This window comes from Rhinolophus ferrumequinum, chromosome 14 (genome assembly GCF_004115265.2).
Source record: "Rhinolophus ferrumequinum isolate MPI-CBG mRhiFer1 chromosome 14, mRhiFer1_v1.p, whole genome shotgun sequence".
In the NCBI taxonomy this organism is placed as follows: domain Eukaryota; kingdom Metazoa; phylum Chordata; class Mammalia; order Chiroptera; family Rhinolophidae; genus Rhinolophus; species Rhinolophus ferrumequinum.
The window spans coordinates 26,170,075-26,186,204 of NC_046297.1; the positions used below are offsets into that span (position 1 = coordinate 26,170,075).

Sequence of the window (16,130 nt, forward strand, 5' to 3'; positions counted from 1 at the left end):
GTCTTTAATATAATATAATATAATATAATATAATATAATATAATATAATATAATATAATATAATATAATATAATATAATATAATATAATATAATATAATATAATATAATATAATATAATACCTGGTCTTATATTAATTTTTGCTCCGAAAGACGCATTAGAGCTGATTGTCCGGCGAGGTCTTATTTTCAGGGAAACATGGTAGAAAACTTGCCAAAAAAAGGAAAACAGTGCTCTCCTATTCTACCAATATTTTGAAAATTAATAATTTTCATAATCAGAACATTTAAGATTATAATGATCAGTGCTACCTACTTAAATCACTTGAGTAAATGGTTCTAAGCTGAATGCTTTCCATCTGCACGTGTAGATTTTTTTTTTGTTGCTCAGAATTCTGTCTTTAACCTTTACATGGTCCATGTTCTAAAATTGCTGAAGCCAAACAATGAATCAAACAAAGATGACTAAAATTTGAGGTCATTTTCCCTTATTGATAGATGTTCTTCTCTTTTAAAATTATAAATTTGCTTTCATTAACTTCACCATCTTTGAGTGTATGATAACATTTTTAATAGTTGAAACAATGTAATATCATCATTTGCCTGGAAAATATCAGAGGAAAATAGCCACAAACCTATTCTCTAAATACTATAACTACAATAATTTATGTATTTTCCTCTTTGTTCTTCTTCTGGAAACAAATTTCTACCTATTTTTCCTACTTGTACACATAGTAGGGATGCCAGGTTGTTTTCTGTTTACAGTGCTATGTCTTTTCCATGTTACTATAAAGTCCTTATAATTATTTTAGTGGTCACATAATGTGCCATTAAATAGATGTAGCATAATTTCAATAATTGTTTCTCTGTTGATGGACAACTGAGACACTTCTTATTTATAGTACAAATAAGGATTATAATGAGTAATTATGTCAACTTTCAGTTTAATACTAATTTATAACATATTTATTAAATACTTTTCACTACAAATCTCTTATATGTATAAAATAAGCTCCTTGAAGGCAGGAACAACATAGTTTTTCCATTTTCTTTTCCTCAAAATATAGTAGCTCAAAAATATTAAGTGTTTTCTCAACAACTTAATGCGTAAATAAATCATAGGTATCATCTGAAGCTTGAAAGTGGATGAAATAAATGGTCTTTGATATGCTCATAAGTTGGAAAGTACGTGAATAGTAGTAGACGTATGCCTACCCTCGAAAAAACTGAAAAACTTAATTTAAATGAATAAAGTAAGGATCCCAAGTAGCACTCTGAGAAATTAGAATATTAAAAGTCTGGGGGGCAGGCCTCCGTGTCAGCTGTAGAACTACTGCCACCTCCTCCCGTGGCCTCCTGCATACCCTCTCCTGGTTGTCCTGCCATTTGGAGTTTTAAGCACAGAGACAAGTATTGATACTGCACTGAATAAAACTCCATGCAGTAAACATGTGATCCACCCATCTATGAGCAGAAAGGGACGCTTCTCTGGTACTGTGTGTAATTGTTGAATGCATCTGTGTGCTCACTTAAAGCCCATCTGTACTCTGCTACCCAAATGTGTGGCCCGGCTCTCTCCCGTCAGGTGCTCTGAGCAGCCGGCTTGAGCTCAGGCTGTAGAAAAGTGCCTCTTTTAAACATTAGGAATGATTTTCTTTCTTTTTCAACCAGCACATGATTACTCATGATGTATAATTACAACAACTACACTTTTTTTTTTTAATTTACTATTTGGAACTTTTTCTGTAAAAACTAAAATATATATTAGTGTTGCCTTGGAATAATTGATATCTTTTTCAGCGAGATCAAATTTGCACTATTTATGGGTTTTGTACTATAAAACTCTGCAGCCCAGTCACATGGCTTCTTTTTGCTAAGCCATCTGTCACAGAGGTCTGGAATTTTATGTGCATGTTGGTTGTGCAGTCTTAACCCAAGTTTTTTTTTTTTTTTTTATGAAAAATGTCTGCAACTACAGTATTTAGCAATTTACTTTACATTGGTTATTAAACTTGATTGCTATAGCTCTATTTCATTGCTTTAGTTATATGTCACAATGAAGCCAATAATTGTTTTGATATGCTGATGGCGGAATACATTATTATATCATGGAGAGAGCACATGGCATTGATATGGTTAATATCTTGGATTTTTGTAACTAAGGTTTATTAATGCTGGTATAAAAATGTATTTGATTTTATATAGATGGCATAAGATGTTGTGGTTACTAAGTTATTATCCTGGATAAACTGTACTGTTAAATTCAGGGCTTAAAACTATCACAGGAGATTAAACTATTTACTAAAAAGGACAGAAAGATATGGCCAAAGCATCTTAGTACAAACATATTAGAAGTGTATTTGCCTCCTAATACAAATATAAATATAATTTATAATAATAAAGCATATCTATCTTGTAGGCTGAGAGATTGAAAAATAGGAACTTTACAGGTAAAACAAGCAAACAGAAGAGGTGCTTTTATTTCCTAAATCAGGGGCAAACAGTGAGTAAGCACTAAGCCCAGCTATTGTGGGCCACACAATGGCAACTCTTGGGGCAGGGATGGGGGATGGTGGGGAGGTGTGGGCACAGTGTAAATGGGGAGTTAAAATAAATCCCCTGGGAAGTAACTGGCTCCACATGCATTAGGGATCTTGCTAACACATCCAAAGAAGACTCCTGCTTTGCCAGCCAAAAGGAAAAAGAGTAGAGAAGGTGTCCAGAAGTTAAATGTAAATTGATGTATGATGGTGAAAATGCCAGAAAGGTATTCATTTGACCCACTTGGGAAAATGACAAGCATGTTCTTCCCAAATTCTAAGAATTGTTGCCTGGCAATGTTCACAATCTATGATGCCATAGAAGCCATCCTATAGCATGTACCTTGCAAAATATCCAGAGCACATGGGCAGTTTGTTGGGACATAAACTTAAACAACGACAACAAAAAGTTTAGCCAAAAGTATCCGAAAAAGAAATGTGAGGAGAATTAGTTTTAAGTCTCATACTAAGTATCTAGAAAATAATCACCTTTGTTCTAAAGTTTTCACTGTAAAACTTGAACTCTGAGCAGTCATGCAGGCAGATATTACCTAAAGGCCCCCAGAGTGAATTATGGTTTGCATGCCTGCCTCCCTCAACCTGCCCCCCAAAATTCAACAAAGGTTTTCTGGTTCAAATAACCCAGAGTAAAATGCTACCATCATATTGATCTAATATTCCAATAAAATTTCTCTTCCAGCTAGTTATTTTTGCATGTTTCTCATGTTAGAGTAATATTGTGATTAGGGGGAAGGGGAAGTAGTGTTGTGCCTTTTTATAAGCTCAAGCATTAAATGGTTTAAATGATGAATCCTGCAAACTAGCAAAGAAGATTTAAAGCTAAACTTAAAAATATGTATAATAGGTTTAGCCAATACATTTAGTATTTGGAACATCTTATTTATGTTAGGCTTACTTTGTTTAAACCTAGAAACACGAAGCTCACTAATGGGGCTGCTCTTAAGAGTCTGCCTAAGAATTGAATGTTAGCCACAGCAAATCAGAAAGCTATATTTAAAATCAGATATACTTACATAAAAGCTTGCATTTAAAATTATCCCTTAAAAGCCCCACATGGCTAGTCTATGACTGTAAACTGTTTAAATGTTTTTCTGTTTCCTATTGTATACCAGGGAGCCGAGATAGAAGTGGATGAAAATGGCACATTGGACTTAAGCATGAAAAAAAATCGAACCTTGGACAAAGCTGCATCCCTAACTTCCTCTAACACTTCTATTCCAACTCCTTCCTCTTCCCCATTCAAAACAAGCAGCATTTTGGTCAATGCAGCATTCTATCAGGCTCTCTGTGATCAAGAGGGCTGGGATACTCCTATCAACTATAGCAAAACTCATGGGAAGACAGAGGAGGAGAAAGAGGTATTGTTTCAATATGTCAATAAGTTTAAGACAGAACGTGATTGGAGAGTATTATTAGCTTTTTCCTCCTAAATTATTTTTCACATTCCTGTTTAGATTATACAACATTCTGTACCTTGTTTTCGGTTTTGGTAAAGTGATCATTTTCTATATCGGAAGGATATTTATGAATGAATCCAACTTTTTCCTGTCATTTGCCCAAACTGACATGTTATTATAGTGAATTTTATCCCCATTATGGTTGCAGTTGTGTGCACTGCACGAGAAATTATATTATATATCCTTCCGGATACAGTCGCCTGTAAGGGGCAATGTATCACTCAACACTGAAATGCCAGCTTACGAATTCTTTCTGTACTAGAAGATAGAAAAATGAAATCAATTCAGAGACAAATAAGAATCATGTCAAATTCATTTCCTTGGTTTTGTGAAGGCACTGTGTTAGCATAACTGTGTACAGTTGGCCTTCCTTATCCACGAGTTCCGCATCTGCAGATTCAACCACCTGGGGATAGAAAATCTGAAAACAATTTATATTGTTGTTGACGTGTGCTATGTAGTTAAACTTACAATAGTTGTGTCTGTATTGAACATGTAGACTTTTTTTTTCTTGTCACTATTCTCTAAGCAATACAGTATAAAAAACTACATATTATTTATATTATATTAGGTATTATAAGTAATCTAGAGATGATTTAAAATATGCAGGAGGATGTGTGTAGATTATGTGCAAATACTATGCCATTTTATATAAGGGAGTTATGCATCCATGAATTTTGGTATCTGTGGAGGGTTCTGGAACCAATCCCCTGCAGATACTGAGGGACGACTGTATAGAATCATAATCTGAGATATTGGATCATGAATTTTGGATGTCTGAGTTATATCAATCCCATAGTCAAGGACATGCATTTGTGAGTTTGATTATCTTGGAGGTGGTTTCACCCTGAAAGCCAGATGTTGTGACTGTGCAGAAATTGATGTAGCCTTCATCTCCAAAGTTTGAGCTAACTGGTTTGGCCTGATTAGCATGACTTAGTGTCATTCAAAAGAATTCATGGCTAGAACCCTCTGTGGTTTAGACTCTATGTCATTGCAAATATGACCCTAATTATTATAGTAAGTGGTTCTGTTTTGCTATTTGTTAGGCAGGTTATTGATACTTGCCAATTTACATGTTTAAAGAACTGAAATAGCCATTCTCTTTGGAAGTATGCACCACTTTTTTCAGCTTTATGAGTTCAGAAACTTTTGAGAGAAGTCTAATTTGATTTTAGCATATGCTTTAACATCTCAGAGCATAAGTTGACATAACCAGTATTGATTGCACTATTGGGTTGCTTCCAATTTTCCCTCCCTCCCTCCTTTCCTTCTTTCCTTCCCTGAGCACACTTTCACTGGCAGTAAAACAGGTCCTGAGGATGCAGTACCAAATAGGACATGCTTCCACAACATGTGTGCTCAGAGTCTGGTAGGAGGACTGACGCACAACCAAATACACTGATAACTGGAGTAGCAAGAACAGGCACAGAATGTAGCAAGGAAAGAATGGCCAACTCAATGTGGCACTATTGGAGACGGGTTCCTGGAGAAGCACCCTTGCCCCAGGACTCAAGGCAGGCTCTGGGTAATAACCACACATACCATCACAGAAAAGAGAGAGGGAAATTTATACAACAGCAGCTTCTTATTAGATCCTGTCATACTGGCCTTAGGCATTTTATTCTGCTTGGCTTTTTAAAATTCACCTAAAGTATTGAGGGATGGTCTTACTTAATCTATCATAATACTATTTTAGAAGAACAGTTTTTAAAAATATGTTTGACTTTAATAAATAGAAAACTGACACTTGCAAAGTATAACAAGCTGGTTTAACATAAGTGATAACCACATAATGACAAATATATATTCTTTTCCTCCACTCCACCCCTCCACCATTTCAGACTTGTGCAAAAGAATAGAAGTTACACCTAGCTTCCATCTATATTTATAATTTAGAAATCTGTTGATATTCACATTAACTGATTAAGCACAATCATGATGAGATCAAAATTGTTGATTCAATCCTATTCCATACAAGTCAGCTTTAGAAAAGGTGAGGTTCTAACCTCCAATTCACAAGACTGCTTAGTCTTTAGCCAGTTGATTGCCAATAGACTTGTGGCATATCCCACCCTACACCACTAACAGGGAATCTAATCCTAGTTACAGGATCTGTTGATGAGGTTTTGTAAAAAGTCATATGTCATATGAAGGACAGTGCTTTACAAGGTAAGCACACTGCATCCTTATTCTTGGATGTATCCTACTAGAATAAAACCCACCATGATTGAGAGTATCTCAAGGTCATGTGCAGGGTGGAACTCAGATTTTCTGTCCTCATCCTTTTAACTGCTATAAATGGACCATGCTTTAGTGTTCATCAGAAATCTCCTTTCTATTCATACACTGTCAGACATACGGATCCAGTTCTGACATTATGAAGCAAATTTCATAATGAAGCAAATTTGCAACAAGTGAGCTCTCATTTCCATTTAGGATCTTGTGTTATTGACATTGGTTATAATTTTGTGCCCTCAGCAGCAATGTCAATATTGTACCTTGTATATTCTGAGAGACTTCTCCCATTTGGGGGTCTAGTTAGTACCTCACAAACCTCCTTGGCTACACTTTTTATCACTCAACCAGAAAATAAGATCTCATAACAAACTTTTATCTTTACTTCCAATCTCAATTTTTTGCATAATTCCAAAAAATCATCTGGATTCACCTTGGCAGCATTATGGATTCAACTGGAGTCTGTTTTTATTGAATGCTTATATATCTGTGATTGTGTTTTATTTCCAAGCAAATCATGGGGGGCGGGGGAATGGATTTGTTTAGATTAGATTTCGCTCTTTTCAGAATGGCTCACTTACCTCAGGTCTGATAGTACAGACTTTTACTGCTCCAATTTAAAACCTCAGTATTCTGAAATCTGGAATTTAGAAACTGGAAATACAATGTCATTAAAAATAAAAAAGAGAAGCCACGTCATCAAAATGGCGGCGTGAGCTGAGACTCTGTAAAGGCTCCCCTGGAATTTACAACTAATCGAACAACAATAACTCCACATTGGACTCCCTGCCCAGAAGACAGGCAAGACGAAGAGGCCCACTACTGAATTCACCGAAAGGTGGGCGAATCGCGCGAGCCAGGGAGGAGGGAAGGGAGAAGTGCAGAGACGGAGCTGCGCAGGCGGGCGCAGGACTCAGACCTAGCTTTGTGCTCCAATCTCCCTGCATCCTGGAACTACCGCAGCTGCGGGAGAGGGAAGAATTCAGACTGCTAGGGCTTATGGCCCACAGGGCTGAGGGGGCAGCATATAACACTGCTGAACCCAACGCTCACGGCAGAGACCTCAGAGAAAAGACTGAGGGAAGAAGGCTGAAAATGGTGGTTTAAGCCCTCACTGCCAAGCAGAGAACGGAAGCCTTAGGCACTGAGACTAGCCGCTCCCTCCCCACCCTCCCAGAGCTCACCCTGCCCCCACCTGCCCGGTGCTAGAAGCGGAACAGTAGCAGTGTCAGATCAAAAGAACACAATATTTGCTGTTCTGAGAACTGTGGGCCGCAGACACAGATTCACAGCCTAACTAGTTCTGGCAGAGCCGAGGGAGCTGTGGAAGGAGGACAGGCTGTGGTGGTGGTCACCGCCATTGCTCTGGGCCACCTCTCACAACTCACCCCACCCCTGGCCCCACATATCTGGGCAGATTCCTGCAGGAGTAAACAGAACTGTTGAAACACATGGGCTCTGAATCTGATACAGGAAGAGCTTTGGAACTTCAAAAGTTCTCCACATACCCACACGGACACTGCTCCCTGTAACCCAAGTGAACTATTAACAGAGGAGAAGCCCGTCTCCCAGTGATGCCCCCATTGTTTGAGAAGCTGGAATAGTGAAGAGAAAACATAGCACTACTGTGTGAGAGAAAAAAAAGACTGCAGTCAGAGAGAAAATAAAACATTCTACCAACAAGTACTAGAAAACAAAAGAAAGACCTCTTCCTATGAACCTGTTGCAGAAGCCACTCCTGTACATGTCTAGGAAGAGAAATAATAAATCAGTAATTGCCATGACTAACCAAGGCAACAAGACAGCTCAGAAAGAAAGTGAAAAGTCTCCAGAAAAAGAACTTAAAAATATGGAAATATGTGACTTAAATGACAGAGAATCCAAGATTGCAGTGCTGAAAAAACTCAATGAGATGCAAGAAAACACAGAAAGGCAGTTTAATGAATTCAGAAACACAATCAAAGAACAACGTGAGCATTTTACGAAATACATTGAAATTTTAAAAAAGAACCAAATAGAATTTCTGGAGATTAAGAACTCAATAGAAGAAATTAAGAATGAAATAACTAGCGTAGGTAGTAGAGTTGACCAGATGGAGAAAAGAATCAGTGACATTGAAGATAAAAACCTGGAAATTACACAGATGGAAGAAGAAAGAGACTTGAGACTTAAAAGAAATGAAAGAACTCTACAAGAACTGTCTGACTCCATCAGAAAGAGTAATATAAGAATAATGGGCATACCAGAAGGAGAAGAAAGAGAGAAGGGAACAGAGAATATATTCAAACAAATTGTTGATGAGAACTTCCCAAACTTGTGGACAGAACTGGATCCTTGAATGCAAGAAGCAAATAGAACACCTAACTACCTCAATCCCAACAGGCCTTCTCCAAGGCACATTGTATTGAAGCTGTCTAAAATCAATGACAAAGAAAGAATCCTCAAGGCAGCCAGGGAAAAGAAGACGGTAACCTACAAAGGAAAGCCCATAAGATTATCATCAGATTTTTCAGCAGAAACTCTACAAGCCAGGAGGGAGTGGAGCCAAATATTCAAACTATTGAAAGGGAGAAATATTGAGCCAAGAATAATGTATCCAGCAAAGATATCCTTTAGATATAAAGGAGGAATGAAGACATTTCCAGACATACAGAAGCTGAGGGAATTTTCTAATACATAACCTGCACTACAAGAAATACTAAAGGAGGCTATTCGACCATCATCAACAGGGACAATTTGTGGCAACCAAAACATAAAAAGGGAGAGAGTAAAGGCCTGAACCGGAATATGGGAATGGAGAAAGTAAGCGTGCTAAAGAAAATGGAATACTCTAAATATCAAACTTTCTTTTACTTAAACTTAAGGGTAACCACTCAAGAAAAATCCAGAACTGAAATATATACTGTAATAAAAGAAGAAACAGAGGGAAACATCATAGAATACCACAATACAGAAATAATAGACAACAACAAAAAGGCAAAGAAACAATGGAGACACAGCCTTACCAGAAAACTAAAGATAGAATGACAGGAAATCCTCACATATCAATAATCACCTTAAATGTAAATGGACTGAACTCACCAATAAAAAGGCACAGAGTAGCAGATTGGATCAAAAAACTAAACCCAACCACATGCTGTCTCCAAGAGACACATCTCAGCTACAAGGACAAGCATAGACTCAAAGTGAAAGGGTGGAAATTGAAACTCCAAGCAAATGGTACCCAGAGAAAATCAGGTGTAGCCATAATGATATCAGATGAAACAGACTTCAGGGTGAAAAAGATAACAAGAGACAAAGATGGACATTTCATAATGATAAAGGGAACTATGCAACGAGAAGACATAACAGTCATCAATATTTATGTCCCCAATCAGGGAGCACCGAAATATACCAAGCAACTACTAACAGAACTAAAGGGAGAAATTGACCAAAACACAATTATACTAGGGGACCTAAATACATCACTGACAGCTATGGATAGGTCATCCAAACAGAAAATAAATAACGAAATAGCAGCCCTAAATGACACATTAGATTAAATGGACATAATTGACATACATAGAGCACTTCATCCAAAAACATCAGATTATACATTCTTTTCTAGTGTACATGGAACATTCTCAAGGATAGACCATATATCGGGACATAAAATCAGCCTCAGCAAATTTAAGAAGATTGAAATCATACCAAGCATATTCTCTGATCACAAGGCTTTGAAATTGGATATCAACTGCAAAAAGAAAGCAGGAAAAAACACAAATATGTGGAGATTAAACAACATACTTGTAAAGAATGACTGGGTCAAAGAAGAAATTAGAGGAGAGATCAAAAGATACATAGAAACACATGACAATGAAAATACATCCTACCAAAAATTTTTGGATGCAGCGAAAGCAGTTTTATGAGGGAAATTTATATCATTACATGCCTATCTCAAGACGTAAGAAAAATCCCAAATAAATAACCTCATGTTACACCTTAAAAAACTAGGAAAAGAACAAGTGAAACCCAAGGTCAGCAGAAGGAAGGAAATAACAAAAATCAGAGCAGAACTAAATGAAATAGAGAACAAAAAGACAATAGAAAAAATTAATGTGACAAACAGCTGGTTCTTTGAAAAGATTAACAAAATTGACAAACCCTTGGCTAGACTCACTAAGATAAAAAGAGAGAAGACACTAATTAACAAAATCAGAAATGAAAAAGGGGAAGTTATCACGGACACCACAGAAATACAAAGGATCATCCAAGACTACTATGAAGGACTATATGCCACCAAATTCAATAACCTAGAAGAAATGGAGAAATTCTTAGAAACATATAGCCTTCCAAGGCTGAACCATGAAGAACTGGAAAATCTAAACAGACCGATCACCAGTAATGAAATTGAATCAGTCATCCAAAACCTTCCCAAAAGCAAAAGTCCGGGACCAGATGGCTTCACTAGTGAATTGTACCAAACCTTCAAAGAGGATCTAATACCAATCCTGCTCAAACTCTCTCAAAAAATTGAAGAAGAGACAGTACTCCCTAACTCATTTTATGAGGACAACATTACCCTGATACCAAAACCTGGTAAGGACAACACAAAAAAAGAAAACTACAGACCAATATCTCTGATGAATACAGATGCAAAAATCCTAAACAAAATTCTAGCAAATCGAATACAACAATGCATTAAAAAGATCTTTCATCACGACCAAGTGGAGTTCATCCCCGGGGCACAAGGTTGGTTGAACATCCACGAATCTATCAGGGTAATACATCACATAAACGAAATAAGGGGCAAAAATTTTATGATTATATCAAGTGATGCAGAAAAAAACATTTGACAAGATACAACATCCATTTATGATTAAAACACTTAATAAAATAGGTATAGAAGGAAAATACCTTAACATAATAAAGGCCATATATGACAAGCCCTAAGCTAATCTCATAATTAATGGTGAAAAACTGAAGCCCTTTGCTCTGTGTTCAGGAACACGACAGGGCTGTCCCCTTATCACCTCTGGTTTTCAACATAGTGTTGGAAGTCCTTGCCAGAGCAATCAGGCAAGAGAAAAAAATAAAAGGCATCCACATTGGGAATGAAGAAGTTAAATTGTCACTCTTTACAGATGACATGATGCTATATACAGAAAACCCTAAAGACTCCACCAAAAAGCTATTAGAAACAATCAACGAATACAGTAAAGTTGCTGGCTACAAAATCAACAACAAAAGTCCATTGCATTCCTATATACTAACAATGAAATCTCAGAAAAAGAAATACAAAAAACAATTCCTTTTGCAATTGCAGAAAAAAAGAATAAAATACTTAGGAATAAACTTAACCAAGGATGTGAAGGACCTTTATGCTGAAAACTATAAGACATTTTTGAAAGAAATTGAAGAAGACACAAAGAAATGGAAAGACATTCCGTGCTCATGGATTGGAAGAATCAACATAGTTAAAATAGCCATATTACCCAAAGCAATATACAGATTTAATGCAATCCCCATCAAAATTCCAATGGCATTTTTTTAAAGAAATAGAACAAAAAATCATCAGATTTGTTTGGAACCACAAAAGACCCCGGATAGCAAAAGCAATTTTAAGAAAAAAGAACAATACTGGAGGTATCACACTCCCTGACTTTAGCTTGTACTACATGGCTACAATAATCAAAACAGCATGGTATTGGCAGAAAAACAGACACATAGACCAATGGAATAGAATTGAGAACCCAGAAATAAAACCACATAAATATGGACACATAATTTTTGACAAAGTAGCTAAAAACATACAATGGAAGGAAGACAGCCTCTTCAATAAATGGTGCTGGTAGAATTGGGAAGCCACGTGTAAAAGAATGAAACTGGACTGCTATCTGTCACCATGTACCAAAATTAATTCAAAATGGATCAAAGACTTCAGCATAAGACCTGACACAATAAACTGCATGGAAGAAAACATAGGTACTGAACTTATGGACCTTGGGTGCAAAGAGCATTTTATGAATTTGACTCCAAAGCCAATGGAAGTAAAAGTTAAAATAAACGAATGGGACTATGTGAAAGTTAAAAGCTTCTGCACAGCAACAGAAACCATCGACAAAATAAAGAGGCAACCAACTGAATGGGAGATTTTTGCAAACAGTGCCTCCGATAAGGGGCTAATATCTAAAATATACAAGGAACTCATGAAACTCAACAACAAAAAAACAAGCAACCCAATTGAAAAATGGGCAGAGGTCCTGAAGAGACATTTCTCCAAAGAGGACATACAAATGGCAAATAGACATATGAAAAAATGCTCAACATCACTAATCATCAGAGAAATGCAAATAAAAACCACAATGAGACACCACCTCACCCCAGTCAGAATGGCTATCATCAACAAGACAAATAGTAAGAAGTGTTGGAGAGGCTGTGGCGAAAAAGGAACCCTCGTACACTGTTGGTGAGAATGCAGACTGGTGCAGCCGTTATGGAAGTCAGTGTGGAGGTTCCTCAAAAAATTACGAATAGAATTACCATATGACCCAGCAATCCCTCTCCTGGATATCTACCCGAAAAATCTGAAAACATCTACACATAAAGACACGTGTGCTCCAATGTTCATTGCAGTTTTGTTTATGGTGTCAAGACATGGAAAAAACCAAAATGTCCTTTGATAGATGAATGGATAAAGAAGTTGTAGTATATATACACAATGGAATACTATTCGGGAGTAAGAAAAGATGATATAGGAACATTTGTGACAACATGGATGGCTCTTGAGAGTATAATGCTAAGAGAAATAAGTCAGACAGAAAAAGCAGAGAACCATATGATTTCACTGATATGTGGTATATAAACCAAAAACAACAAAAGAACAAGACAAACAAATGAGAAACAAAAACTCATAGACACAGACAATAGTTTAGTGGTTACCAGAGGGTAAGGGGGGTTGGGGGGGAGATGAAGGTAAGGGGGATCAAATATATGGTGATGGAATGAGAACGGACTCTGGGTGGTGAACACACAATAGGATTTATAGGTGATGTAATACAGAATTGTATACCTGAAATCTATGTAATTTTACTAACAATTGTCACCCCAATAAATTAAAAAAAATAAAATAAGAAAAGAAAATAATAAAGAGGAATTTGGAGATGCTTAGTGAGTTCTTGGAGTCAAAGTGCTTGCCCTAGGTTTCAGTTGACAAAATATTTTTTAAGCTTAATGCTTGTTGTCACAGTTACCTGAACATGGGTGACTCATTGCTTGGGAAAGCTATAGCCAATGGGGGTACACACTAGAGTGCTTCTGGATCACTGTAACTCCTAAGTGCAGTTTCTCACCTTTTGTTCTTTGTTTCTTGTTCTGTGCCAAGGTAATCTGTTAATAGAGAATATTTTTCACATCCTGTTCTGTATCTTAAAAATTAAAAATGTGGTACTTGACAGGAATTATTTTGAAAAAGTAGATTGTATTCAATGTCCTTGTTGCAAAGGTAGCAGAAGGATACCACATTCAGGAAGAAAAAGATAAAGGATTTTTATATTCAGTGTCTCATTATTTTAACAATACTGAGAAGCAGGATTATTATCAAAGTTCTTAGAGGAGAAAATTGAGGCTCAAGGAAATAAAATTGTTGGTCCTTGGTTATGTGGTAATTAAAATAATGAGCCTGGGCTTCCCTAAAGCAAGAAAAAGGGAAAAGGGAGAAAAAAGAGAGAAAAAAAGTAGAAAAACAAAGCAAAACAAAAAACAAAACAAAACAAAAGAAAAACACCAGAAAATGGAAACGACTAGGGAATATTGAGACATGTTAGAAAGGAAATAAATAAAGAGAATAATGAAGACATAGTATATGGCAGGGTGTGGTGGAGGCAGAAGTGGTCTACGATGCTTACGAGGACAGCTTGACATAGATCCACAGGATGTGACCACACAACCAGTTACAGGGACTTGTCCATGCTTGTCATTTCCAATGAGATTTACTGGATGGCTGCACGTGGCCCAGATGATATATTGAACACTGGCTTGTGGTCTGTTCCTGCTCCCACATCCTCATCCTTCTATTGCCTCCTCTACTACCTCATCACATCCCACTCCACATGACACTCACACACACATATACACACACAACCAGAAATTGAGCGATTATTTCTAATTCGTTGTTATCTAGCTCATATGCACAACAGTTGCTTAATTTTGGTGGTAATTTTCAGAAAATATTGTCTGTCTCTCTCAGTGAAATAGCCTGTCCAGATGCCCCCTTAAAAAAAAAAAAAATCCTGAATCTGGAAAAAACTCAAAATATCTCGAAAGGAAAGTACTGAAAAATAGGGCTGTCAGTTTCATTCAACTGTCAGTTCTCCAAAGATTTCAGGGCTTAAAATGTTAAAAGTGCCAGATGCTATTATTTGTTATTCATGTTACCATTATGTTCTGGTCTTTACTGAAACCAACATAAACTTCCATCTGTACATTAAAGGAATTTCATTGTACCCATATACTCTCGAAACACACACATATATACCACATTCTCTTTTACATATCCATAGGATAAAATCATTAGTTTCAAAATAATACTTCAAATTTTGAAGAAAATTTTATAAATGATATTGGCTTATTTTTTTACTAGGTGCTATTTAGGAATTTATCCATTATAAAATGCATCCATTACAGAATGAAGAATTCTCTTAGTCATGGTCACCTGTATAAGACTACCTATGCTCTTTGCATAGGTTTTTTTAGGGGTAGTATGCTGATCAAATAAAAAGGGAAAAGACAATTATTTTATAATGCAATTGCATATATGAGTCCATAGTTTTTAAAAGAAGTTACAAAATACTTAAAAGGTCAAAACTAATATAATTATCTTATTAAAACATTACCACATATTACTATACCAAATTAAATGCCATATGTTCTGAAAGCATTATATTTATATGCACTCTAGTGAAATAATAACTTAAACTTTCATAATTCTTTCTTTGAAAATCTCCTATCTCCTTGCTTTCCATAATGTATAAATTCAGCAGTCAGATAGTAGCTGATAACCTTTATATGTTCATCTGTAAATCATGACTCCTTAGAGATACTTTGTTCTTAACTTTATAATAAACAAAATAGTAAAATGGCTCTTTGTGCCATTTTTGTGAAAAATTCAGCATCTAAACACAAAAACAAAGGCTGTTCCACACTGAGACTTAATATTGGATTTAGCCAAGACTTTTATAAATTATAATGGAAAAATAGTACCTAGGCTGAATCCATATAACACCAAATAAGATGGATGGTGGTATCATTAGGTTTAAAGTCTTATAATTAGGAATTGCTGCACTTTAGGCATGTACGCTGTGAAAGTTGCAAAGTATCATTCATCTGTTTTGCTACAGATGCCATGGAAGCAGCTACTAAAACACCACTTCTCTTTATATCTTAGTAGGCAACTATTACCAAGCACCCATTTCTCTTTATTGTTAAATGGTATATTATTATCTGCTACTATTTTCAAACATTTATCAATAAAATAAAATGGAATACTGAACGCTATAAATTATATGAAGAAAGAAATTTTGCAAAACCGGATGTATTCATTTGATCTAAAGATAATGTTACTTGAGATAATTTACCAATGTATTTACCACTGTATGGTCTTATGTAAAATAATTGATGGAATTGTTATCTAAGTAATTAATGAAAGAAATTGCATTTGCCTTTATGACTGAAATCATGGTTTAGAATTTTTCTTCAGTTGGGAAAATTTAGGGATTTTGTTTTTCTATTGTTTTTGAATGTAGTCTTGGGATTATTATCAGTATGTTTGCCATTGCATTTTTTCCCATTTTTATATTTATTTGATTTAAATAAGATTTACCTTGAGAAGTTCAAAAT

The 16,130-nt window shown here is 36.0% G+C and overlaps 1 protein-coding gene across 12 annotated transcripts in view; it reads left to right on the forward strand.

The window, feature by feature from the left end:
* Positions 1-16,130, forward strand: part of LOC117034109 (suppression of tumorigenicity 18 protein) — a 152,328-nt gene that overhangs the window by 101,604 nt on the left and 34,594 nt on the right. For all 12 annotated transcript variants that reach the window (XM_033126809.1, XM_033126808.1, XM_033126816.1 and 9 more), the window contains one exon: positions 3,672-3,917. In XM_033126809.1, coding sequence (XP_032982700.1) covers positions 3,672-3,917 — 246 coding nt within the window. The remainder of the gene's footprint in view (positions 1-3,671; positions 3,918-16,130) is intronic.